This window comes from Archocentrus centrarchus, chromosome 1 (genome assembly GCF_007364275.1).
Source record: "Archocentrus centrarchus isolate MPI-CPG fArcCen1 chromosome 1, fArcCen1, whole genome shotgun sequence".
NCBI lineage: Eukaryota > Metazoa > Chordata > Actinopteri > Cichliformes > Cichlidae > Archocentrus > Archocentrus centrarchus.
This window is the reverse complement of record NC_044346.1, coordinates 434,507-462,449: the sequence shown is the minus strand read 5'-3', so window position 1 is coordinate 462,449 and position 27,943 is coordinate 434,507. Positions and strand designations below refer to the sequence as shown.

At 44.6% G+C, this 27,943-nt stretch overlaps 3 protein-coding genes across 4 annotated transcripts; 2 read left to right on the top strand and 1 right to left on the bottom strand.

Annotated features, from left to right (window-relative positions):
* Nucleotides 1-8,653: 8,653 nt before the first annotated feature.
* LOC115779521 (histone H1-like) lies at nucleotides 8,654-9,352 on the top strand. Its single transcript, XM_030728234.1, has one exon. It carries the CDS (start codon nucleotides 8,693-8,695, stop codon nucleotides 9,350-9,352), a length of 660 nt encoding a protein of 219 aa, XP_030584094.1. The 5' UTR covers nucleotides 8,654-8,692.
* A 2,559-nt stretch (nucleotides 9,353-11,911) lies between these two features.
* Nucleotides 11,912-12,318, bottom strand: LOC115779693 (histone H2A-like). Of its 2 annotated transcripts, XM_030728452.1 has the most exons (2): nucleotides 12,238-12,318; nucleotides 11,912-12,132 (listed from the first exon to the last, which is right to left on the bottom strand). In XM_030728452.1, the coding sequence occupies exons 1-2, from the start codon at nucleotides 12,316-12,318 to the stop codon at nucleotides 11,932-11,934; spliced, it is 282 nt and encodes a 93-aa protein (XP_030584312.1). In that variant the 3' UTR covers nucleotides 11,912-11,931. The 2 variants fall into 2 exon arrangements, with proteins under 2 accessions (XP_030584312.1, XP_030584306.1); XM_030728446.1 differs by having other exon boundaries at nucleotides 11,912-12,318.
* Nucleotides 12,319-12,581: 263 nt separating this feature from the next.
* On the top strand, nucleotides 12,582-13,041 carry LOC115779640 (histone H3). The gene has a single exon (XM_030728406.1). The coding sequence runs from the start codon at nucleotides 12,589-12,591 to the stop codon at nucleotides 12,997-12,999; it is 411 nt and encodes a 136-aa protein (XP_030584266.1). The 5' UTR covers nucleotides 12,582-12,588; the 3' UTR covers nucleotides 13,000-13,041.
* Nucleotides 13,042-27,943: the final 14,902 nt, after the last annotated feature.

Sequence of the window (27,943 nt, the reverse complement as noted above, 5' to 3'; positions counted from 1 at the left end):
CCTTTTTTAGTTGTTAAATGTGATTGAACTGTGTTGTGTTTTGATGTCTTCATATAATAAATGAATACAAAGTAAACAAAAGAGGTTTCTGTCAGTATGTACAACAGGACGAGAGGAAGCACTAACTCATGTTTTTGTGTGTATGTCCTCATGGCTGCATTAATGGTGTACAACTCATTTTGTTCACAGTTGTGTATCACAGAAGTTACTATGAAGTGTCCCCACAAAAACTTTTGAAATTGCATTTTTTCACACAAACATCATTTAATTCTTCTGCTTCATTTTCAAACACATTCATCATAAACCACCTCAGATAGTAAAGAGACTCGGGACCGGATCCATCCTGATGTATCACAGACTGTAATGGATCTGCAAACTGGGTCCGGATCGGAGTCCATTCGCACAGCGGGATGAATCCAGAATGGATCAGATTTATGGATCAGGATCGCTCCTTGTACTTTGCTGCACAGCTGGTTATAAGCTAACGTTATGGCAGCTAACGTTAGGCTCGAGTGTCCTAAAAAGCCGCTTTCTCTCCGATACAGTTTGATTAAATCATCACTTTGTGTCACACGACAGGTCAGTTGGAAAAACAACAGATTTGTGTTCACTGAAAGTTTTTGTTTTATAAAGAAATCTTTATTTCACATCATTTCATTCAGGAGTAAGAATAAAACTCCCCACTCCACAGAGTAGGTCCGGGGACAATTTCACTGCAGCCAATCAAAGCATACGAGGTGAATAAACCCCTTCAATGATCTTTAACTCTAATTAGCATCACACTAAATCTCCAAAAACAATTCTCCACGGCAAGAGCAGCTAGAGGCTCACAGGTGTGCTGCAGGGAGACAAATTTACACTATTAAAGGTTTTATTAAAAAGACATTTAAAAACAGTTTTACTGATACACACTAAAATACCTGGTACCTCGATCTGCCCCTCTATTGACTACCAGCTTCCTCTACTACTGCCTCTACACAGATCTGAAATTAGGTCATCTATAAATACACAATTTCACAAAAACTTCTGTAAGAAATAAAACTTGAAACCTTCAGATATTCATGCCCAGGATTATGCCGCTCACATGGAGTGAGGTGTGCACCCGCCTCACTCCAATGGCCTGATCCCACTCGTAAAACTGTTTCTACGTGCAGTTGATTGTATATTTACCCCTGGAAGCACTAATTAAAGGCACAACCCCCCCTTTTTCCTTCAGTACCAACTGCCACATTCGTATGAGTTTATTCTCCAAGTGTCGCAGGTCAGTGATGATGGATCTTCTTCACCGCTAACAGCAGCAGAAACACCAGGGCTCACTGACAGAGAGGTCAGGATGTCCTCAGCAGCTCACCTCAGTATCACTGACACTGCTCAGCAGAGCTTCACTCACTTGTATTGAACTCCTTTTCCAAAGTTTTCCAGCCTCCTCCAGAGTAACACCTGGAAGCTTCTCACCGGCTCACTGACAGCTGAGTTACTGACAGCAGCACTGACTACACACAACATTTAAAGGAGCTTGTTGCAGCCCATCAGTGTGATGTTCACTGAACAATGACTTCATAAAGGAAATGGTCATAAACTGTGGCAAAAGCTTCATCTTAAACATTTGAACTTCAGCAACAGTTGAAGACATTCAGACATCAGTTTTAGGCAATTAAGCTCAAAATCATTATTTACACGAACCAAACTAAGGAAACCAGTCAGACTGTCTTAAATTCAAGTTTGGAGTTATGAAACATCCTCATAACTCCAAACACAAAAAGAGTGCAAATGTGCAGGAACCACTGAGAACTGTGTTTGACTCACCGAGTAAGCTTCTGTTTGCATCTCATAACAGAAAGAGGTAACTATTACAACACTCCAGAATAACATGGAGCTGGGATAGGCTCCATCCTATCAGCAGATGGATGGATGGATGAAAAAGTAATGCATCCTAAAAGAAAATAATATTCAACTTCAGCCCTCAGCATTAACAATGGTTAGGCTCAGGTGACAGTGGAGTATTATGAGTGGGGCCCCTTCAAGGCTTGTCCAGCCCTGCTCTAGCTGCAGCATTTTGGATCAGCTGAAGGCTTTTCAGGGAGCTTTTAGGACAGCCTGATAATAACGAATTACAATAGTCCAGCATAGAAGTAATAAATGCATGAATTAGTTTTTCAGCATCACTCTGAGAAAGGATGTTTCTAATTTTGAAAATATTGCGCAAATGCAAAAAAGCGGTCCTACATATTTGTTTAATATGTGCATTGAAGGACAAAAATGACTCCAAGATTTCTCACAGTGTCACTGGAGGCCAAAGTAATGCCATCCAGATCAATCAATCAGTCAGTTTTATTAAGTCTAAAATGACCCCTTTCAGGGTATGAGAGTACAGTTAACAAATGTTTTAACCTTTAACCTCTCTTCTTCCTCTCTCCTCCTCCTTCTTCCATCTTTCTCCATCTCTGAGTGAACTTCTCTCTCTTTTCTCTCCCTGGAAACACAGCAGCTGTTCTTTAAGCTAGCAGACACACTGTGTGACAAACTGCACACAAACAGTTTTTGTGTTTGCTGATATTTGAAATTACCTGCAACACGTTACTTGGGTCAATGTCACCAAAAAGTGCGTTTGGGACTTCGTAAATCGCCCCCAAAAAAGTTTCAATTTCCCAACTAATTTCATATCCATTGTATCAAGTTGACCTTTGGCTGTTGTAAATAAATGTTGGTCAAGCTCCCACACTTTGTATGAATTTACTGCAAGCAGGTAAAGAATGAGCACATTGTAAAATATGTCCACCCTGTCATGGACAAAGTCAAATGAAAATAAATACATTTTCATAACAATGTGATTACAGTGGCTTGCAAAAGTATTCATACCCCTTGAACTTTTCCATATTTTGTCACATTACAACCTCAATCATAAATATTTTTCACTGGAATTTAATGTGAAAGACCAACACAAAGCGGTATACAATTGTGAACCACCTTTTGCTGCAATTACAGCTGCAAGTCTTTTAGGGTATGTCTCCACCAGCTTTGCACATCTAGTGACTGACATTTTTGCCCAGTCACAATTAAGATCTATAATAGGATCTAAGGTGGCAAAAGGAAGTGTATGACAAATTGCTTCTCTGGGAGTCCCTTCCTAAGTTCTTCATTGTATTGTACACAAACTCTCTGCATTTTTGTCTTAAGTTGTGTGACTTTTTGCTTGTGTCCAGTTGCCATTTGACTAACATAATCTTGCAGAGGGCAGCACGGTGGCGTGGCGGTTAGCACTGCTGCCTCACCGTTAGAATGACATCTAGAAGGTCCGGGTTTGATTCCACTTTGGCCCTGACCTCTCTCTCTCTCTGTGTGGAGTTTGCATGCTCTCCCTGTGTCTGCATGGGTTTCCTCCCACAGTCCAAAGACATGCAGTTACTGGGGTTCGGTTAATTAGTCACTTTAAATTGGCCAAAGGTGTGAATGGTTGTCTGTCTCTCTGTGTTAGCCCTGCAGCAGGCTGGCGACCTGTACAGGGCGTACCCTGCTTCTCACCCTATGTCAGCTGGGATAGGCTCCAGCCCACCCCCCCCCGCAAACAGGATAAGTGGAAGAGAATGGATGGATGGAAGGAGTCTTGTAGCAACAAGGATGTTACTTAAAAGAAAAAAGAATCTCAGTTGTACTGATGCATTTCTCCCACAGCAAGTTAAGGCAGCAGGACACTCCTCTCTCTCTCTCTCTCTCTCTCTCTCTTTTTTTTCCATTTTGCCCCCTTCTCTGTCTCACTGAGCTCAGGGAGACCCTTCTTCTTTCCAGTGTTTCTGTCTTTATCTCGTCCTCTGTCTGGAGCAGCATCATGGTGTTCCCAATATTGCCGTGCTGTCTCTGCTCCACCTGGACTCATTGCTTTAAAAAGACAACACAACACTCACCAATGATTGACCCTTTTTAGCAGTATGAGCCTAATTTGAGAAAAAAAAGTTCAAAGAACTCTTAAATTATCACCATCTCATCAAAATATGTAAAAGAAATGAAAGAAAATCCCAACTATACAATACAAAGTCCACCCTGTCATGTGGGGTTTGGCGACAGGGTGGACAATGACAGGGTGGACATTTCTGGATGAATTTAGTATCTAAGAAGCACACGGTGGACCATCAGCTACCAAAGTTATTGGTTATTGAAGGAGACCACCTGCTGTTTTCAAAATATATTTAAACTTTCTGAAAACTTTTTCTATTAATCAGCTTTTCCTCTGACAGGGAGGACATGTTAAGGTTGACCACACCTAACTACCAACATAATTACATGAAAATAAGGAAATATAAGTGTAGCTGCTCACTGTAGCTGCCGCAGTTGTTTCAACCTCCTTGAAGAAAGACAGATTCAGGGTGTTGATGTTACTGATTTCATTAGTTGGTCTCTTAAAGGGGCAATTACTCAATGATGACAGGGTGGACAGTAGTTTTAGGGACGTGCACAAAATGTTAAATAAAATAATAAGAATAGAGACAAAAAAAATCAAAATGGTTTGTTTTACCCAAGAATTTGGTAAGAGTAATAAGAACATTTGAAAAGTATTTTCATTTTGTGCCATTTAATACCTTATTACACTGCTTGAAAGGAGCAGACCAGCGTGTGGGACATAGCAAAAACAGACCAAAGAAAATGGTATAAAATTAGTGAAATTCATTTTAAGAAACTTGTTCTTGGACTGATGTGTGTGTCAGTGTATCCAGTTATAATAATACCTAAAATTTTCATTATTTTGAAACATGTTAACAATAATTTATTGATTCTGATGAGGACACCAAAAGGTACTTTATACTGATATTGACCCACTCCCTTTATTTTCACTCTTCTGTAGGTTGTAACGTCCGGGTTGTGTTCGGTGGTGAAGAGGAGGCGGCGGGCAGCCAAAAAAACGCACAAGCACACTGGCACTGAGAATTTCAGTGTTGCCCTTTTAATAAACGTAATCTTCACAACCTTATGAAGCCCGGTTGAACGGCTGCTACAACAACACACATGGAAATGAGCAGTGTTCATACAACCTGTGACGGTACAAAAAATAAGAAAAGGGAAAGGTCCTCCTCAAGCCAAAATGTCCGTCTGCAAAACACATCTCCCGCGCTCTCTACCGAGGAGCGGTGGGCGCACACTGGTGACATCATCAACACAAAAAGACCAGACTGTCGTAAAGAGACATCACAATTACGACTGTTACAGCCTCTTAACATCGATGCAGTCCTGGCTGAGCACCTCAGAGGTCCAAAGGGGGACTGAAGGAAGGAGCGTAAATACGCTGCACAGTAGACATACTATAAATATAACAATTTAAATAGAACTATAGTATCAAGTAGTATATCACAGCATTAAGCTTCACAACAAGGTGAAGGTGTTGAAAAAACCTTGCACAGGAGACAGAAATAAAACCGCATAGTAGAGAGAAAGGAAAATCATGCTGGATGAGTTGTATGTGTTGCCTGAGATTGCACACAGTACGCTAATTAAGGCAATATAAGTGAGCAGGCAAGTAAGCGGAGTGATTTCTAATGCAAAAAATGTGTATAATTTATATGTCTCTGGAGCTTGAAAAAGGCGACTGGACTTCTTTTTGTTTCTTGAAGACGTTTCACCTCTCATCCGAAAGGCTTCTTCAGTTCTCAACCAAATGGTGGAGAGACCCAGGTATTTAAACCCCTGTGGGCGTAGTCCCCTGGAGGTGGTTATGACCCTCTATTGATCATGTGCGTGAACACATGTGCCCAGGTGTGAAGAGGGCGTGGGTCATATTTAATCAGTGGTTTCAGTTGAAACCAATTTAGGACTCCGCTCCATTGTTTCCTGTGGCCTATTGAGGTCACTGGAACAAAGGTGTGAATGGGGGTTGAGACGTCTGGGAAGGGAGCTCAGGACAGCACTGTAAGCGGGGGAAAGTTGGTGACGTAATCCACCTCCTCTGTTCAATGATGGTTGTTCACAGTGGACATAGATGGCTTCTTTCACTCCTCTTTCAAACCATCTGTTTTCCCTGTCCAAAATGTGAACATTGGCATCCTCAAAAGAGTGCCCTTCTTCCTTCAGATGCAGATGTACTGCTGAATTTTGTCCTGTCGAAGTGGCTCTTCTATGTTGTTCCCTCTAAGGCAGAAGGGAAGCATAAGGAACACACACACATTGAGAAAGCCCTCAAAACATGCGGTTACCCCAACTGGGCCTTCATCAAATCAGCTAAGATGCACAGGAATGAAGGCCAAACACAAACTACAGAGAATGGGAAGGACAAGAGGAACAACATTGTCATCCCATATGTGTCAGGCTTGTCAGAGAAACTCAGAAGAATTTTCTCCAAGCATGACATCTCAGTATACTTCAAACCAAGTCACACCCTAAGACAAAAACTGGTTCATCCCAAGGACAAACCCGCCAAACACAAGATCAGCGATGTAGTGTATGCTGTTCAGTGCAGTGAAGAGTGCTCGGACCTCTACATTGGTGAAACCAAACAGCCTCTTCACAAACGAATGGCACAACATAGAAGAGCCACCTCGACAGGACAAGATTCAGCAGTACATCTGCATCTGAAGGAAAAAGGGCACTCTTTTGAGGATGCCAATGTTCACATTTTGGACAGGGAAAACAGATGGTTTGAAAGAGGAGTGAAAGAAGCCATCTATGTCCACTGTGAACAACCATCATTGAACAGAGGAGGTGGATTACGTCACCAACTTTCCCCCGCTTACAGTGCTGTCCTGAGCTCCCTTCCCAGACGTCTCAACCCCCATTCACACCTTTGTTCCAGTGACCTCAATAGGCCACAGGAAACAATGGAGCGGAGTCCTAAATTGGTTTCAACTGAAACCACTGATTAAGGTGCCGTTTACACGAGACCGTTTTCATTTTGAAACGGTGTCGTTTTGATGCGTTTCGGCCTTGCGTTTACACGACAACGGTGTCGTTTTGATGCGTTTCGCCCTTCTGTTTACACGACAACAGAGTGAAAACAATGTGTTTCAGAAACGGGGTCCAGAGTGGAGCGTTTCAGAAACGCACCGGCTTGCGTTTTCGTGTAAACACTTGAAACCGGGGTGATTTGAAAACGCTCGACTCGCACATGCGCACTATGGTTGCGACGGCCAGTTTTTCGCGCACGCGCAAACTGATAAACAGTACTCGCGGATTCACGAGTGCTTCTTATGCTTTTCCTGTGTTTTTACCGTTTTGTAATTCAGCGTTGTGTGCAGCAGCGATCCAACCTCATCATCGGTCCACACAAAACCTCTCACATTGGCCGTTTTGTAAGTAATGAACAATTTGCCGCACTACCTACTGTCACTCCACGCATGCGCGTCTTGCGTAAACAAACTTTGCAAAGAGAAAACCAACGCCAACTTGTGGCCTGGCATGGGAACTACATCGTTTTCATCGTTTCACATGTCCTCGTGTAAACGCGGATCGTTTCTGAAACGCCATCGTGTAAACGAAAGGCTGAAACGCATCAAAACGACACAGTTTCCAGTGAAAACGGCTTCGTGTAAACGGCACCTAAATATGACCCACGCCCCCTTCACACCTGGGCACATGTGTTCACGCACATGATCAATAGAGGGTCATAACCACCTCCAGGGGACTACGCCCACAGGGGTTTAAATACCTGGGTCTCTCCACCATTTGGTTGAGAACTGAAGAAGCCTTTCGGATGAGAGGTGAAACATCTTCAAGAAACAAAAAGAAGTCCAGTCGCCTTTTTCAAGCTCCAGAGACTACTATGACCTGGATGACTGAGAATCTACACAGACATATAATTTATATGAAAAAGATTTTTAAAGTATTTACATAAATGCGTTTAAAAATGTTGTTTTTAAAAGCATGCTTTAAAAAATTATTTTTAAATTGTTTCACTGCAGGGTAGAAGTGTTGTGATACTTCACTGTAAATGTCCCCACCGGTTGTCACAGCTTCCTGCACACTGGAAATGCTCCTGATTGGCCTCTCCAGCATCAGCTGACTCACAGCTGAGAGGCAGCGATGGGACAGGTCCAAATGTGGCAGCGAGCTGCGGGCAGATCCTGTCAGGACAAATATGAACCGTCTGCTCTTCAACAGTGACCCATCCGGGAGTCCAGCTCTCGGCTGTGGTTTGCTTTGAAGCGAGCAGCTCTCACACGAGTGCGGCTGCGCCATCAGCCTCCAGCATCCTCGGTGTGTTTGCTGCGAGCTCAGCAGCTTCACTTTGTTCCCCAGCTGCGCTCAGCAGATGCTGCTCTCAACTCGGAGCCTGTCAGCCAGCATGCGGCTCATCCACAAAACCGCTTTTCACGGAGCTGCGCTGCGTCCTCATCCTTTCAGCGGAGCAAAGAGGGGCAGAAGCCGCCGAGCAGCGCTGCACTCCGCGCTGAGCCGCCGAGCTCCGGAGGCTCCACCGACAAAGCGCAGACAGCAGCAGAGCTCCGCATGAGGCCGACGACAGGAGACGCGTGTCCGCTGCGGTCCGCTTCAGCGTCGCTCTGCAGGGCGGTTCACACGCACACCTGGAGCCCTTTGATCCCGGACACAAAACACAAAGTGGAGCCGCTCAGGCCGCGCGCAGGAGCCCCACGCGCTGCCTTCACTCTCCACGGTTCTCATGGTGTGTTTAAGTGCAGCGCCGCGCTGCGAGCTTCCATCACTGTACCGTGACTCTCGTGTTTTTGCTCCCAGTGCGGAAGCGACGTGGAAAATGTCTGAAGAAGCTCCAGCTCCAGCTCCGGCCGCCGCTCCGGCCAAAGCGGCCAAGAAGAAGAAGACAACGCCCTCCAAGCCCAAGAAGGCCGGCCCCAGCGTCGGCGAGCTCATCGTTAAAACCGTGGCTGCTTCCAAGGAGCGCAGCGGCGTGTCCGCAGCCGCTCTCAAGAAGGCTCTGGCCGCCGGAGGCTACGATGTGGACAAGAACAAGGCGCGCGTCAAGACCGCCATCAAGAGCCTGGTGGCTAAGGGGACTCTGGTCCAGACCAAGGGCACCGGGGCCTCCGGGTCCTTCAAGATGAGCAAGAAGGCGGCTGAGGGTAAAGAGAAGAAGCCCGCCAAGAAAGCCGCTGCTAAAGCCAAGAAGCCCGCCGCGGCCAAGAAACCAGCAGCGGCCAAGAAGCCCAAGAAGACGGCGGCAGCCAAGAAGCCCGCCGCAGCCGCTAAGAAGTCCCCCAAGAAGGCCAAGAAGGCCAAGAAGCCCGCAGCAGCCGCCAAGAAAGCGGCCAAGAGCCCCAAGAAAGCGGCCGCCAAGAGCCCCAAGAAGGCGCCCAAGAAGGCGCCCAAGAAAGCCCCCGCCGCAGCCAGGAAAGCCCCCGCTAAGAAAGCAGCCAAGCCCAAAGTCAAGAAGGCCGCGCCAGCCAAGAAGAAGTGAGCGCTCACACTCACAATACAACTACACAAAGGCTCTTCTCAGAGCCACCACACCATCACCCGAGAGCTCTTCTGCACTCACATCACTACACACACACACACACACACACACACACACACACACACACACACACACACACACACACACACACACACACACTATGACGCCTGTTGACAACATTTAGGAATCATTCTCCATACATCAGTACTTGCTGTGTTTTTATGGCTTGCAAGACTGAAAACATTAAATCTCTGCACTTCCTCAACATATATTTAAAATCCAGTCAGTGGATGAAATCTGATTTAAGTATAAAATGACAGCAGGAACGAAAATTGTCACTGCTGCTTTTTTTGTTACATCAAATGAAATGTTTCACTTTAGGGTTCAAATATTAAAGGATGACATGACTGTCAAAGTACTCAAAGCTTTATCACACTACAGGAATTATGAAACATGAATAAGCAGAATAACTGTGTATAAATGCCTCTGTCTCCAAAGCCCTGTCACAGTAAATAAGGAGGAATGCTTCTCTGCAGCACTCTGTCAGTACTGACTGCGCAATTTATTTACTTATGTAAAAAGGAAACAGGTGGAGTGCCCACTCCGGCTCAGGGACAATCTGCTGCCCCAGGTGGAGGAGTTTAAGTATCTCGGGGTCTTATTCATGAGTGATGAGAGGAGGGAGCGGGAGATCGACAGATGGATCAGGGCTGCATCTGCAGTGATGCCATCTTCAATGTTACCACTATGTAAACATGAGGGTCACCAGAAAAAAAAGGATTTTATTTTATTAAAACACACTCAATTGTGAATATGAAATTAAAATATGATCCTTATTTTTGCATTTATTATCCTAATCTTTAATTATCTGTTCCAAACCCACCACGTCTGTCATGCAGATCCTCCTGCTGCAGTTTGCTCTCCTCCCTGCTCCTGCTGCTGTGCCTCCAAAGGAGGTGCAGAGCTCAGTATGATCCACTCACATACAGTCTCATGGAAACCTGCACTATGTTGCACATTATCTCTAAGCCTGATGCAGTTCTCCATCACATAACAGACTGCAGCTTCATGTAAAACACAGCAGGCCATAGGCAAGAACCATTCACATGAACCCAGCTGTTAACTGAGAGATTTAAACGATTTAAAAGAACGTGTCAGAATCTTGTGTTCATTCATAGGTGTGCTACTGTGCCAGGACAACATGAGAAAGGACTTTAGTGCTGCAAGTACACATGTTGAACCATCATGTCATACATTCAGATGTAAATTAAATGTAAAGGACATTTCTGAGGATATTCAAACCACTGTGCTGCTTTATGTGACCTTAACACTTATTGTACAGAAACTGCACATCCCAGAAACTCAGTCCCTTGGAGTTCATGCTGACCTCATCCCTGAGATCCACATTTCTCAGTACAGCCTTAAAAGGTTAAAGTCCTGAAGAAGTTTGAAGATTCACTCAAGCAGTATTGTCCAAAATCAAACCCTGTGCTGCAGGCAGTGACACCACCTGAGTTGGGCCAACTGTGAGGTGTTTGATGCTAAACAGGTTGATAGTTTAAAATGTCGAGGCCCCGGGAGCAGGCCGCCTTCACCATCAGCTGCTTGGGGGGAACTGCAGCAGCTTCTCCAGATCCTCTGTACTCAGGCACGAAACGCCGAACATTTAAAGTGTTGCTCACACAAAATGCAGAGTGAGGAACAGAGGAAAAATAAAGGAACAAAAGAAGCCTGTTAGAAGGAAAGAAGTGTTATTAATAAAGCCACACAGGTTTAATATGCTCAGGCAGCACAGGTCTGACTGATCATGTTACATTTCTGGCCTCTAAACTCAGACTCAAACTCAGCTGCCATCAGTACAGCAAACAAGGTGTCATTTTTATTAGTTTTTAGAAAGTCTTTATGAATCCATTGTTGAGGACAGTTGGTCAGTTTAGAAAAGCCACTCTTACATTATTATAAAATCACCTGAGCAGAGAAATAAAAATGTTGGAAAACCTGGAATGATAAAAATACTCAAGATTTACTGCAGATATTTTCACTTGAACAAAGTGTGAAAATGATTGTAACATGAGTCATTGTTTTACAATAAAAGCACTGATCCTGGTTCTGCTGTGGTGATGTGATACAGACATTACTGAACAGCAGTGAACACATGGAGTTGTTTACTTAAACTCTACAGGTGACGTCATAGATCAGCTTTGTGTAAATTGTAAACTGAGTGCAGTCTGTAACATAGTAGACTGAAGTCTGGAGAACCAGGGATGTACTGTTGAAACTGCTCCTCTTTCTTTCAACATCTCAGTCTGTTCATCTTTCTGTAAATGGGTCCCTCATTAAACAAGGACTTGATTTTTTTCCCCCCACAAGCCCATTATTATGCAGTTTGACTGATTTGGCTTATTTAAAAATCAAAATTGGACCACTTGTAGCCCTTTAACTGCAAGTCCTGATGACTTACAGACAATAGATACTTTTTGTTCACTAATTGTAGTTTGTGGTGAGGCTGCGTCTCAGAGAGCAGTGTGTGGCTCTTAAAAGAGCCTTTGTGTTGCAGCAGCAGCAGCAGTAAGTTGCGTTTACTTGGCCTTGGCGGGCTTCTCGGTCTTCTTGGGCAGCAGCACGGCCTGGATGTTGGGCAGCACGCCACCCTGAGCGATGGTGACTCCGCCGAGCAGCTTGTTGAGCTCCTCGTCGTTGCGCACAGCCAGCTGCAGGTGTCGGGGGATGATGCGAGTCTTCTTGTTGTCGCGGGCAGCGTTGCCGGCCAGCTCGAGGATCTCAGCGGTCAGGTACTCGAGCACGGCCGCCAGGTAGACGGGGGCGCCGGCACCAACGCGCTCAGCATAGTTGCCTTTGCGCAGCAGCCTGTGGACACGGCCCACGGGGAACTGCAGTCCAGCACGGGACGAGCGGGTCTTGGCCTTAGCTCTGGCTTTGCCGCCGGTTTTGCCGCGTCCACTCATGTTGATTTGTGTTTCGTTGCAGTTTCAACACTCCAAGGAAATGTGTTTGCAGCCGCGCAAAGCCTCGCTTATATGCGCGCAGGGGCGGGCCGCTGTCGCTTGTGGCGCGCACTTTGAACGCGCTTTCCTCGCCCACGAGAGAGCCGCCAATGAACCGGCGCTCTGACGCAACGTCACAGCTGCGTCACAGCCGCTCGCTCGCACAATATAAGAGCATCGAGCGGGCGCTCCTGTCGCTACGTTTTGTCGTGTTGACAGAAGGAAGAAAGGATGGCAAGAACCAAGCAGACCGCCCGTAAGTCTACTGGAGGCAAAGCCCCCAGGAAGCAGCTGGCCACCAAGGCCGCTCGCAAGAGCGCCCCGGCCACCGGAGGCGTCAAGAAGCCTCACCGTTACAGGCCCGGTACCGTGGCTCTGCGCGAGATCCGCCGCTACCAGAAATCCACCGAGCTGCTCATCCGCAAGCTGCCCTTCCAGCGCCTGGTCCGAGAAATCGCTCAGGACTTCAAGACCGACCTGCGCTTCCAGAGCTCCGCCGTCATGGCTCTGCAGGAAGCCAGCGAGGCTTACCTCGTCGGCCTCTTCGAGGACACCAACCTGTGCGCCATCCACGCCAAGAGGGTCACCATCATGCCCAAAGACATCCAGCTGGCCCGACGCATCCGCGGAGAGAGAGCTTAAGCTGCCTCCGTGCACCAAAGCAAACCCAACGGCTCTTTTCAGAGCCCCCCCCCACTCCCACACCGAGAGCTCGCTCCTCTCACATTGCACCCACTCTCACGGCAGCAACAAATCACTACAATCACTTTTATCATCTCTCTCTTCAGCTCCTTTACAAAGTTCACTGCGTTTTATTCACGGATACAAACTACACTCTCAAGCTGCTCCAATACTGACTGCATCTACAAACTTATGCTCATCAATGAGCTGCAGCTGCAAACACAAACATGCTGCTATCACTCATATTCTCACATTCAGAGCTCACTCCTGTGCTTTAAACACTACTCTATTCATCTTCTGCTCTCTCATTCTACACTTCATTCACAGGTCACTGATCAATCTGCACATAGTAAACAAAGGCAGCTCTGTCTGTGTGTGTGTGTGTGTGTGTGTGTGTGTGAGAGAGAGAGAGAGAGATGTCACTTTGTCCTGAGCCCATCTGCATCGGGTAGTAGGACCCTCAATGGACCCACTCCAGTTTGCATATCAGCAGCACATTGGAGTGGATGATGCCATCATCTTCCTCCTACAACGAGCTCTTTCTCACCTGGAGAAGCCTGGAAGCACTGTGAGAATAATTGTCTTTGATTTCTCCAGTGCTTTCAACACCATCCAGCCTACAGCCTGGGGAATAAATTGGAAAACACTGGAATTGGCCACCACCTAACATCCTGGATCCTGGATTATCTCACCAATCGGCCACAGTATGTGAGGTCATGTGGCTGTTTCTGACACAGCTGTCTGTAGCACAGGCAGGGGCGGACTGGCATACATTACTACCGGGGATTTCCCCGGTGGGCCGATGGGTTAGTGGGCCGCCGGCTGTTTAACTCAGTCCGTGGAGGAGCCATTGCCGCGCACTGTGGCCCCGGCCCATAGTCACGCTGCTGTTTAACGGTGCCTATTACCTCTCCCCCGCTCCAGTCAGGCAAATCTGCTTAGCGCGCGGCCGCGGAATGAGCCCGTAAACACATGAACGAGCATGCCGGCCAGCTGATGCGGGCTGACGGCATGCAGCGGAGATCAGGAAAAAAAAAAAACTTGTCCCAGAAAATCCGGGCCGGACTACGAAAACATACAGCAGCTGTGTCACTTATTAATACAAGTAGTCACGAACTGGAAAAGCCTTGTCTATACTAATGCCACATTAATTACATCTCCCTGTTTGTATCCCATGAGCGACAAGTCAAGAGAGAGACGCCAGTTGCGCACTGACACTGCTGAGGGGGTCTAACTCATCATGGGATCCCTCCGCGACACTGTTGACACTACTGAAACGTGAAAAAATAAGTCCGCATTGCCATAAAGATGGAGCAGTCTAAGCCAGGGTCTAAACAAACGACGAAACGTTTGCCATTTGAAGACAATGCAACAGTTGCCAGTTTACAGAATGAGCTCATCAGCCTGGCAGGACAGTGGGACCGGTTAAAGACTTCTGTAATGGAGGAGTATCCAACCAAGGAAACAAAGGAAGGACCACAGGATGCTGAAGATGAGATGGAGATAGTTTGCAAAAACTGTTCATCTTGCAATGACTGTCCATTTTGCTGCTGTCGCGTTCTGAGGCAAAACAATCTCCTTACAGATGCATACAGCACCATAGGGCTTGCATACAAGTCTCTGCTAACCCTGTCTGTAACACAGGTAGCTTGTGAAAGAAGCTTTTCCACTCTAAGGTTCATCAAAAACAGGATTAGGAGCTCTCTTTCACAACAGCACCTTGAGGCTTTCATGCTCACGGCTACTCAGACAGATGTCCTAAAGATGCTGGAGAGTGATAAAATTATAGATGGTGTAGCAGAAAAGAGTCGGTTGCTGCAGAGGTTACTCACTGAGTGAACAATGTAGGTTTCAGTAGCTTTCCAGTTGTTTTTCCCCTGTATTTTGTCAGGGTCAAGTTGTTAAGTTTGTTAGTTATTTTGTTACGCCATATTATTGTATTATTGTAATCATATTATTGCTGGAAGTAATATTGTCCATATGACAATAAAAGTCATATACACTACGTGCCATGTATAGATTCATATACAGTATACACACACACACACACACACACACATACAGATATATATATATATAGTGGGCCAGTCTGTCAGGAACTCCCGGGCCACTTTTTCTCCCCAGTCCGCCCCTGAGCACAGGGGCCCCACAGGGAACAGTTCTAGCCCCATTCCTCTTCACATTATACACTGCTGACTTCTCCTATAATTCACCCACTTGTCATCTGCAGAAGTTTTCAGATGACTCTGTGATTGTTGGTCTTATATGAGATGAGGATGACGGGGAATACGGAGATTCTTGGTCTGGTGTCAAAGGAACCACCTCATAATCAATGCAAGCAGAACCAAAGAGCTGGTGGTGGATTTCCACAGGCACAAGTGCACTTCCCCCCCACACACCGGTGATCATCCTAGGTATGGACATTGATAGGGTCACATCCTATAAGTACCTGAGTGTTTATCTAAACAATAAACTGGACTGGTCAGACAACAGCACTGCACTTTATAAGACAGGTAAGAGCAGACTCTACCTGCTCAGGAGACTGAGGTCCTTTGGAGTGCAGGGGGCACTCCTGAAAACATTTTATGACTCTGTGGTGGCATCAGCTCTTTTTTTACAGTGTGCTGCTGACAGGAAGAGACTGGTGTAGCCCGGATGGAAAAATGGGGATTAAATAAGCTTAATTCCTTTGGTCATAAAAGCAAAGTTAACAGGAGTGTAATGTACTTTGCATATAATGTGTATTGTGTAATTGAAGAGGAATAATGTTATGTAAATATAATGTTTTCTTACAAAGTTGCTGAATGTAACAGAGCTAACACTCTTAGTTCGTATTTTCTGAGTGGTCAGTGAAGGTGGTCTGTGCATGTCTACCTGTTGTATTTGGCTGGGTGTGATGAGAGAGGAAGGAGAGGAGAAGAGAGAGAAACGGAGAACGGACGCAGCAGTGTTGGCTCGGAGCGCGCTAGCACACGATAAACTAACAAAAGAGAACTGACTAGTAAATACTATCCAGTGACTGTTAGTAGGAGGCGTTGGGAAACCGCCTGCCCGACAGCTGTGCAGCCGCAGACGACGGTGATTCAGAGCGAGGCATCAGCATCGGCGGCTAGCAGCTAACGGCTAGCAGGAGCTCGTCGCGGTGACGAGCGCCATCTTCTTTGCCCTGTCGGTGGCGAGTGGTGAGCGGAAACAGACTGCAGACGAGAACTGGTTGACTGTCATCCGGAGGGGACGAGAGGGTGAGCTGGTTCGCAACGCGGAACTGTAAGTCAGACGTTTCTGGTGCAGCTATCGGTGAGTGAAGAGGAGTTTCGCCACTGTGCTGCAGCACACAACAATCAGGCCTGCAACGTTTGTGTGAATGCGAGCGTGTGTGTGGGGCCCATGTATGAGTACTGTTAAGTGACTGTGTATATTTGAATGACGGAGTAGTTAGAATTAACCCTTATAAGCCTAATCCATTCGGACTGATTGGGAAAAGCTAAGGTTGAGTTCAATATTTTTACTGGTATTATAAGAATACAAGTGTTTTAGTGTTTCATTTGTGTCTTACATTTTGCATTTAAAAGTGTGGTTTTCTATCTTGTGTTCACGTTCAGTAAATGTTCAGTTTTGGAGTTAAAGAGTCATCTGAGTCAGTGTTATTTTAAATAGTGTGTGATTTAAGTTTCTTAATAGTCATCACATCATTGTCCACAAGTGAACCTTCGTGGTATCCACTTTGCATCGGACCCACACCCCACCTAGTTTGGTCAATCCTGGGGTTCCCGGTCAGAACACAATATAAAGCGGTGGGGTGCTACACTAGATAGGCTCATCAGAAATGCCAGCTCTGTCCTCGGCTGCTCCCTGGACACTGTGGAGGTGGTGACGGAGAGGAGGACGACAAGAAGGTTGTACTCTATGCTGTCAAATGACTCCCACCCATGTATGGAACTGTGACAGCCTTGAGGAGCTCCATCAGTGACAGACTGTTGCACCCCAAACGTTTGAGAGAGCGCTATCACAGGTCCTTCCTGCCTGCAGCAGTGAGACTTTTTAACCAGCACTGGTCCCTGAAGGAATATTATGCCATATATATCTTACATACATTTACTTCCCTGAGAAATTGGTCTGGAAAATAACATAACTGATTAAAATACAGAAGCTTATAATGTTCCGTGTCATCATGAACTTTGTGTTCGGACTGTACAACGAATCACACTGATGAAGACTAAACAATGACAGAAACGGAGACTGCGAGGTCACCCTGTTGTTGAAATTCTCTGTTTTCCACATTCTGTTTTGTAAATGATGTAATCCAGACCGATATGAGCTGACTATATGACAACTGTAAGTTGAATGAGAAAGTGCCAGTGCTCCATTTCATGTCCAGCACCACACTGGGCATGGTGTGCAGCTCTGACCTGGATTAATCTGTAAACTGTTTGGAAATGACTTTATTAAATGTAATAATTGGACTCCTTATTCCGTTGTGTATGTCATTCCTGTTCGAGAAACGAACACGCAGAAAAGGTTTAAACAGCAGACAGCACACACATTTATTAATAAATTCCTTCATCCCAGACATAAGAGTGTTTTACTATGTATATATCTACAGTACTGACATTTGGTCACATTGTCTATCTCGTCTATATGTATCGTCTATATTGATCACAATCTCTATATTGTCTATACTGTCTGTACTGTCTATATTGTCTATACTGATACTTTACATAGTATATACAGTTTTTTATTTGTATATTCTGTATTTGTATTTTCTTATTTTTTTTATCTTTTCATTCTTTCTTATTGTGTTGTTAGTATCTATTGTGTCTCTGTACAATAGCTTGCTGCTACTACACTAAAATTTCCCCATTGTGGGACAAATAAAGGGATTTTCTGTTCTATTCTATTGCATTAGATCACTTCAGTGTTCTAATGCAGTCACATTCATGGAAGGGTGATGGTGTCAGTGAATGATTTAAAACTGTGTGTTATCGAGTAAAGTATAAGTAGTAGTAATTTTGTACTTCTTTACTTAAGTAAAAGTAGCAGGTTGTATAAATGTTGGATTCAGTGAATGAATCTCAGCATCAGCAGCTTTGATTCAAACTCATCTCTGCTGCACTGATGTAACCTGTGACTCTGACTGTGAACACAGCCTCTGTGCACCAACACAGAGCTTTATTGTAGAGTACAGCAAGCTGACTTGTTTTGATACAATCTTTAAATAACACAAAGTTAGCATACCTCCGTTTGTTTTGCAGTCCTCACCTTTAAATCTAACCTCTTCTTCCTCTCCTTTCCTCTTTCTTACATCTTTCTCTCTCTTTTCTGTCCCTAGAAATACAGCAGTTCTTCTTTTAGCTAGCATTGTGTGACAAACTGCGTCTGTTTTTAATTCTTTGTTTTCAGTGAGACTGAGTAGGATGGGCATGAATTAGTTTAAATGCTCCTGCATGTTAGTGCAGCTGAAACTGAGGCTTTACTCACAACCGTGTCCAAAAAGATTCAAAGATTCAGCGCCATCTGGTGGACAACTGAAGCCACAGCATCCTCCATGCTGTTCATGTTTTATTCATCTATACTAATAGTGATTACATCATTATTACACACTAAAATAAATGATGCTTGTTACACACCCTTTTACTGAACCCCCCCCCCCCTATTCAGATATTTCCCAGCCATTCCCACAATGCTGTGAATGCTCTGAAAAGCCTTCAACTGATCCAAAATGCTGCAGCTAGAGTACTGACAGGGACTAGAAAGAGAGAGCAGATTTCTCCCATATTGGCTTGTCTTCACTGGCTCATAGTCCCATATTCAATTCAATTCAATTCAATTTTATTTATATAGCACCAAATCACAACAAACAGTCGCCTCAAGGCGCTTTGTATTGTGGGTAAAGACCCTACAATAATACAGAGAAAACCCAACAGTCAAAACGACCCCCTATGAGCAGCACTAATATTCAGATTTTTCCTGTGTATGCTGTGTATCTCTACTTCACTGATTTCATTAACTACAGTTGGTTATGTGTTAATGTGAACCTAATGAGCTGTCCGGCACATTAGGGAAAAATATAAGTTACATAAACAATCATCTGGTTGCTTTAATTAGGATAGGGGGCACACTGCCAGGCTGTGTATGTATACAGTGGTATGCAAAAGTTTGGGTACCCCTGATTATTTTCATGGTTTTCCTTTGTAAATCATTGGTTGTTTGGATCAGCAGGTTCAGTTAAATATATCATATAGCAGACGCACACAGTGATATTTGAGAAGTGAAATCAAGTTTACAGGATTTACAGAAAGTGTGAAATAATTATTTAAACAAAATTAGGCAGGTGCAAAAGTTTGGGCACCTCAACAGAAAAATGACATCAATATTTAGTAGATCCTCCTTTTGCAGAAATAACAGCCTCTAAATGCTTCCTATAGCTTCCAATGAGAGTCTGGATTCTGGTTGAAGGTATTTTGGATCATTCTTCTTTACAAAACATCTCCAGTTCAGTCCGGTTTGATGGTTTCCAAGCATGACAGCCGGCTTTAAATCACACCACAGATTTCCAATAACATTCAGGTCTGGGACTGAGATGGCCGTTCCAGAACGTTGTACTTGTTCCTCTGCATGAACGCCTCAGTAGATTCTGAGCAGTGTTTGGGGTCGTTGTCTTGTTGAAGTATCCAGCCCCGGCACAACTTCAACTTTGTCACTGATTCCTGAACATTGTTGTCAAGAATCTGCTGATATTGACTGGAATCCATGCGACCCTCAACTTTAACAAGATTCCCAGTACCTGCACTGGCCACACAGCCCCACAGCATGATGGAACCACCACCACATTTCACTGTGGGTACCAAGGGTTTGTCTTGGAATGCTGTGTTCTTTTTCCGTCATGCATACCGCCCCTTGTTATGTCCAAATAACTCAGTTTTAGTTTCATCAGTCCACAGCACCTTATTCCAAAATGAAGCTGACTTGTCCAAATGTGCTTTAGAGACTCTGTTTGTGGTGTGTGTGCAGAAAAGGCTTCTTCTGCATTACTCTCACATACAGCCTCTCCTTGTGCAAAGTGCACTGAATAGTTGAATGATGCACAGTGACACCATCAGCAGCAAGATGATGTTGTAGGTCTTTGGAGCTGCTCTGTGGGTTGACTATGACTGTTCTCACCATCCTTCACCTCTGCCTATCTGAGAGTTTTCTTGGCCTGCCACTTCGGGCCTTAACTAGAACTGTGCTCTTCCACAGTCAGTTCCTCACAGTGGAAACTGACATGAAATCTCTGAGAGAGCTTTTTGGATCCTTCCTCTAAACCATGATGTTGAACAATCTTTGTCTTCAGCTCATCTGAGAGTTGTTTTGAGGCTCCCATGTTGATGCTCTTCAGAGAAGATGCAAAGAGGAGAAACACTTGCAATTGGCCATTTTAACCCTTTCTCATAATTGGATTCACCTGTGTACAGTATGTAGGTCAAGGGTCAGTGAGCTTACTAAACAAATTTTGTGTTCCAATATTTAGTGCTAAAGGTATTCAAATCAATAAAACTATAAGGGTGCCCAAACTTATGCATCTGCATAATTTTGTTTAAATAATTATTGCACACTTTCTGTAAATCCTATAAACTTCATTTCACTTCTCAAATGTGGGGTGGGCCTCACATGAGTTTATTGTGGGCTACATGGGTAATGAGTGGGCATGGGATTTATCTGAGCTAAGTGCATGAGGCCCATATGGTTAACCTAAAATGGGACCCATATTGCTGACCCATTTTGGCTAAATGTATGGGCCTTATTCAGCATTAATGTGGGCTAACTGGGTATTTACCATGTGGAGTAAATACAGTCAGCCCACATGGGCTTCCCATATTTACCCCACATGGTATAAGCATGGACTGACCATACATGGGTTGGATTCTGGTTCTTTAGTCCCTGGTCAATTCTTCTTCTCCCTCTGAATTTACTATAACTGGATCTACCCCAAAAGTTTATAGCCCCAGCGCAACCTCAACTCTGAGGAGCCCCAGAGCACCTCCTGTTATAAGCCCTGGGACTCCATCAAGCATGAGCAGCTGCAGTGGCTTGGGGGAGATTATGTTCACCGGACTGGTTACTCTTCTAGAAGAAGTCAGGAAAACCCAGAAAATACATGGGAAGATGCTGAATACCCTGCTGAGGCAAAAATCTGCTGTATCACTGGTGGAACCACCTGAGGGAGCCGTGTTTCCCATGACCACAGTGGATGATGTCCTGGCCATGAATGAAAAGCTGTGTGACTCTGACTTGTCTGGAGTTGTAAGTTAAAATTTGGTTCCTTAAAAATTTACCTCAAATTGATACGTACATTAACGATGGGCTTTTTGTCCATGCAGAAAATGAAGCATATAAGCTGTACATGTGTGAAACAATGATAACAAATTGATTAATTAATACATTAATTGTTAATTAATAAATGTATATCGATTCCAAAATGTCGTCTTGTAATTGTCATCATACTCAAGGTTGCCATGTTTGCAGAAATTGGAGGGACATCTTTGGACGACACAACAAGACGAATAACAACGTTCCCGATGTCCCATGAACTGGCGCTCCAGTTCAATCGTTTTGGTGGTCATGGGAAACACAAGCTCCGGGACCTGTGTCTCTTTGATGTTGTGTATGAAAATATCAGTTTTCATGGTTGGAGTAACTTTTCTTTCCTCCTTTTTTTTCCTAAAACATAAAAAAAAAAAAAGATATAGTTTCCTGTAAATGATTGAAATTGGTTACAGACATGCTGTACACTATCACGATCAAAAAACCTCAGTGGGCAGCACGGCTCGAGCGTCCCACGGGCCTGATCATCACCACTTGCGGCTTTAATTCATCTTTTTTTTCCCCCCAAGTTTTATGCTCAAGCATTTTAGGACTTTGGTTTGTTGATTAAGATTGCATATCTATGAATGTAATTCACTTCATATTACAGCTTAGTTGAGAAAGACCCCATTAATTGGTCCTTCGGGAATAAGGCATTACCATCTGCTCCCACTGAAAAGCCATCCAGGCCCTTTAAACCCACATGGGCAAACTTATATGGGCCCATCATGGAAAATGTGGACAAATCCTCTTGTTACCCATATTTCAGCCCAGTTGAGAGCCTATTAAGGCCCAGTTAATAGTTCCTTAAAGCACACAGGTGGGCCATACACGGGCTTCATGTAAGTCAGCCATTTGGGTCCCACTGAAAACCCATTCAGGGCCCATTAAACCCATGTGGGCTAACACATATGGGCCCACCATGGAAAATATGGACAAACCCATTTGTTACCCATATTCTAGCCTAGTTGAGACCCAATTAAGTCCCAGGTAAATATTCCTGAAAGCACACAAATGGGCCCATACATGGGCCTCATGTAAGTCAACCATCTGGGTCCCACTGAAAACCCATTCAGGGCCTGTTAAAATCTATCTGGGCAAACCCCTGTAGGGCCACCATGGAAACCGCGGACAAAACCTTTTGGGGCCCATGATGTTTGCCCTTACTTATCCCATATGGGGCCCACCTACTGTATGTATGTGTGAGAGAGCTGCTGTGATAGCAACTAATAAACATTGCTGGGACTCACCTGTGTGTAATAAGCTGTCAGGTTAAAAACTGCTTAATGTCCAATATCTGTGTTCTCAGGTAACTTGTAGAAGAAGTGTGGTGGACTTTAGATGAGAAAAAGAAGAGGACGATTGCACGAATAGTAGAAGACCAGTGAGTCAGGCTGATGAAACGGTGGTGAAAATGTGGAGGACAGACAGAGAGACTTCTTCTCTTCATCCCACAACTGTTGCTGGAGGCTCCTGCACGGCTCCTTAGCAGATCCTCCAAACGTGTCTTCAGCAGAGCTCTGATCGGGACTTATGACAGCTGCAGATGGCTGATAGCAGATCTCTCTTTAACCCTGTCTGTAGGGTCTGTATCAGCTTACACGATAACACACAGTTGTTTCAGCGTTCACACTAATGGAGTTCATTTGACTACTATTGAAGATTTGTTGTTTCTGCCAGCAGGTGGCACCCTGTGAACGCGGTCTTATTTCAGGGATATCCGTGGATATTTATCTGCCTTAATGAAAATAATTACATAATCATTTAGTGAACGGTCGTAGCCTGATTTCTCTTTTGTTAATTTGTTGGACAACAGTGAACATTTTAAATCACTTTCATCTGCACCTGATCTTCAAAAATCTTTTCTTTTTGGCTCACATTCCGCTGAATTGCGCACATTCACAGCACTCCTTTTCTTGTCACCGCACTCGCAGAAGTGACTGCATGATGAGGAGAGACAGAAACGGGTTTGGAGTTTGTGTGCTGTCATGTGGGCGCTGCTCTGAGATCCCTCCTGTCTCCGCTGCTGCTGCAGCTCCACTCTGTGCGCGGCTTTCACAGTGTGCGCACACGCTGCTATGGTCACCCAGAGGACATCTATGTGGATGGCAGCTCTTGCATGTAAGTAGCTTCTTGGACCTTTAAAGCATAATTAAGCGAACTCCAGCCTCTTTCTGTCAGTTTCTTGTTTCACTGATATCAGTGAAAAGCCCAGAAAGCCGGTGCAGCGCTAACCTCCAACGTCCAACCCGCAGCTGTGACACTCACGGAGGTCTTTGGCGAAGAGGAGAGACGCAACAGGCACCGGGCAAAGCAAGCATGTCGGGATATCTGTTGGCACGAAAACCTTTTTATATTAAACCTCACCGCTGAAGGGGAAACAGAAGGGCAGAAAGCAGCGATCATACGTTATCATGGCCACGCCGGCCATGATAACAGCACTGTATCCGCACATGAGCCGCTTTTATTGTCTTTAAAGTAGAAACAGAAGATTTAGCTCAGCTGCTTTAACTGTTGTGGCGGACAGAAACTTTAAATAGTCTTTAAATCAGCAGGCGTGTGTGTGTGTGTGTGTGTGTTATTACTTGACGACAGGACCAGTGAGCAGATCGTTAGTCTTCTCCTTTCTCTCTCCTCTCAGCACTCATTTTTTTGCCCGGAGGGTTAAATGAGAAAATCCGGAGTCTGACGGTGAAGCCTGGAGACTCGGTCACGCTGCAGACCGGACTCACTGGGCTGGATGGTGGGCACATCTTGTGGATTTACGACTCCAGCAGGAGGCTACTCCTCTGCAGTGAGGGAATCATCAGTGACCCTCCAGAAGAATATGAAGGACGACTCGACCTGGACCCATCATCTGGATCTCTCACCATCAGCAACGTGAGAAAGAGCGCCGTTTACAGAGGAGAGATGCTCAAAGGAAATGAAAAGCTCGTTTTTGACTACAGCGTGATTGTAGGTGAGTTTTCTAAGTCTGTGGATCACATGTAGGATTAATTCTCATTTAACTATTAAACACTGTTTCCACTCAGGTGCGTGGAGTTGCTTCACACACACTGGCTCCTCCTGCGCTGCTCAGTGTCACAGTAACTGTTTCCTGCTGCTGTTTCAGAGGCTGACCCACGTACTGCACCTCCCTTTGACTCTGCTGCTGACCTGAGGAGCCTCTGGGGACTCATCTTAGCTGCTGCTGCTGTCTGCTTTGAACTGAAGGTCAGTAGGAGGAGGTTCAGCAAAGTGTTGGACACTCCTCCAGCTGTTAATATTAATATTTAGGTCCTAGCAGAATATCAAGAACTGAAGAAACTAAACTATTTAATCAGGAAGGAAGCTACACATCTATAAGAAAGTCACATATCACATGTTTCTGAAGTGTTTACATTGGGGAATAAATTATCCCCTGACTCTGAGAAACGATCAGAATTGCCAGAATAATCTTATACTGGGCCTCTGTACATATGCTTAATTTTTTTTAGTTCTAGTAATGTGCAAAAGTCTTGGGTCACTCTTCATTTCTTTATATTTTGCTTCCAAGGAGCTGATTCATTTTTAAAGTGGTCTTGAGCTGCTTTTTCACTTGTTTTCAGAAATGTGGAAATCTGTCAGGCTGAGGTATGCCACATTACACTGAAAGTCAGTGACTGTGACTTCAATAGTTCTACTCAACTTCAGCAGCAAGTGCGTTCTTGCTACAAGTCTCATTCACTCACACGTGCATACAGGGCTTTTATCTGTGCCTAATCACTTTTTTAAAGTATAATTCACACATACACACTCTAATGGATGCCTCAGGGTTCAGTATGTTGGCCAAGGATACTTTGACATAGACTGGAGGAGCGAGGAATTGAGCCACCAGCCTTCTGATTGGCGGACAACCTGCTCTACCATATGAGCCACAGCCAAAAATCAGCAGCAGCAGGTCTGATGGAGTGATGAATCCAAAATTGAGATTTATGGTCAGTATGTACAGAGGGGGTCAGGAGAGAGGAGAGTCAGTGAGTGTCTACAGTCATCAGTAAAACAGCTTCGTTTGTCAGTCTTACAATGATCCCAAACACACTGCCAGTGCAGTACAAACACACCTGCATATGAAAACACACAATGAACACTATCAGTCATGGATTGGCCTCCTCAGAGCCAGGACCTCAACATTACCGAAGCAGTGTGGGATCATCCACAGAGAACAGAACAAAACCTCCAAAGAAGAGCTCTGAGTGTCCTTCAAGAAGCCTGGAGAGCTGTTCCTGAAGACTGCTTAAAGAAATGAAGCTGCCTCAGTGTTCAGAATAAAGGCGGTCACACCAAACATTCACTTACAAGCTGGTTAGAATTGTACAAACTCACTTTTTGCCTTAAACACTGTATTTCCATGTGTGCTTGCACATTTCAATAAATCCCTGCAGCTATTTCCCATTTTCCTAGCAAAATATATTTATATAAAAAACAGGGCTGGCTTGAGACCTTGCACTTGACTGCACATTGTGGCATACATGCTCATGTCAGGACCCAGAGCCTGTAAAATGTAACTGCAGTACTTTTAAACTGTTTGAATCAAAGCTCAGAGTCTACACTTCAATCACAGCTTCAGTGTGATGTGTTCAAAGGTGCCAAAATTACAGCTCACTTCAGAATGACTTTATCTCAGTGTTTTACACACGAGCACAGACCTCTGTATGAACTGCTCACTGACTGCAGCTGTTTTCATCTTTTCTTCTTTTCTACAGTGACCTCTGACCTCTGCAAACCTTTGCTCCAAAGTTCATGTCTTCTGAGAAGACCAAATGAAGGAGGACCAAATAAGAACGGGATTTTTTGGACCATGTTTGCACTATTTCACAGCTGTACTGCACTTTAGAGTCATCCAGGTGCTTAATTATACTGACTTTGACACTCTGCAGATCAAGTTATTATGTGCTCATTATTGGATTTATTTAAAAAAAATACTACAAGCACAAAACAAAAGAATTCCCAAGATCTAAGTCCTGAAAAATAAATGAATGTAATAAAAACTGGATTTCCCCTCAAACATTTCTCACTGACTGCAGAGTTTGTGTAATTATCTGGAAGTCACCCTGATGTGCTGCTTTAAGTTTTTTACAAACCTGTCTGGGTTTATTATTTATTCAGTTCAGGTCAATTTTATTTATATAGCACCAAATCATAACAACAGTTGTGTGAAGGTGCTTTATGTTGTAAGAGACCATAATTGAATTGCAATTATCCAAACAGATTCATGAACATGAGATCAATAATATTTAAAAAGGATCAGTGAGCAGGAGACAGAAGGGAAGAGCCAGGATTAGAGTAGACCTTTACTCATTATGCCACCAGATATTAGTGGGAGTGTATGTGTACTTTTGACCCTGTGTGGATTAGAGAAATACTCTCCACAGTGCATTTTGTACTTTGTGACCTTTTTCTGTGAAAAGTTAAAAAACAGACCTGTAACAGACAAAGGTCTGTTAAAAATTATTATTAAAAGCAATAAAAGAAAAAGACCCCAACTAAATGCAGAGACAGAAAACTCACACTGGGTGGCTGGTACTGTATATTAAACCATTGCTTCATAAACAGCTGTGAGCTTCTGATTAATCCAACCTAATGACACATTGAAAGAAAAGATCCAATCAATACTTTAAGAGTTCAGAGAGCCTTTATATGCAGAGGGTCCCACCCACATATTTACCACTTTGTACTTCCCTGCTATATGTATAACTCAGCCTTCTGTGGTCAGAGAGACCACAGAAGGAGGAGGACGGTTTCAAACCTCAGCCTGCCGCCTTCATAGAGCAGTGCGCTGAACTGAAACCTCTGATTCACTGCCACCGGGGACCTCTCTGCAATGTTGAAGAGTAGCTCAGTGTGACACTCAAACTGTGGTGACCAGTCTATAAAATATAATAGTCTGACAGCATTTATGGCTCTGCAGAGGATGGCACTCTTTTTGCTCTTTTTGTCCACATCTGTGCTGCTGTAGAAGTGTTCAGACAGCCAAACTTATTCCCAGTTGCCACATTTCCTCAAGCAGACTGAGATGTCATCCATGTACTGTAGTGGCCACACAGAGTGTGGGTTACCCAGCAGTGTGTGAACCACACAAACATGTGATGTGTGTATTCAGCTGAAGCATGAAACTCATTACTTGTGATTTAATGACCCTGTTTTTGTGAACACTGAATCAACTGTGTGCAAGCTTATGCACACTTCAGGAAAGAAGACCTTTATCCACGGGAGTAATACTGATGGGAGGGCGGAGTGTCTGTCTGGCAGACGCAGGAGGATCTGGGGAGCAGGAAAACAGTGTCAGGCAGGCGCAAAATAACAGTATGGTGGTGGTGCATTAAGGGGATGGGAATGTGCTCATGCAGAGAGGCTCGGTGGTCAAACTGGTCAGGGTGTGGGAGTTTGCAGGGTCTGGAGGCAGGAGTGAGTGTAGGCTGATATGATCTGTGCAGCTGGCAGGCAGAACTGCCATCAGTAGGTGGCCGAGGAGGAACCGGCTACTCTGCTTTCTTCTTTTTCCCCTCACCTCCAAGTATGGCAGATGGATGCCTGTTCCTGA

What these genes read in the sequence shown, in the direction of transcription:
- LOC115779521 (XM_030728234.1), top strand. Translation starts at nt 8,693, where the DNA reads ATGTCTGAAGAAGCTCCAGCTCCAGCTCCGGCCGCCGCTCCGGCCAAA.
- LOC115779693 (XM_030728446.1), bottom strand. Translation starts at nt 12,318, where the DNA reads ATGAGTGGACGCGGCAAAACCGGCGGCAAAGCCAGAGCTAAGGCCAAG.
- LOC115779640 (XM_030728406.1), top strand. Translation starts at nt 12,589, where the DNA reads ATGGCAAGAACCAAGCAGACCGCCCGTAAGTCTACTGGAGGCAAAGCC.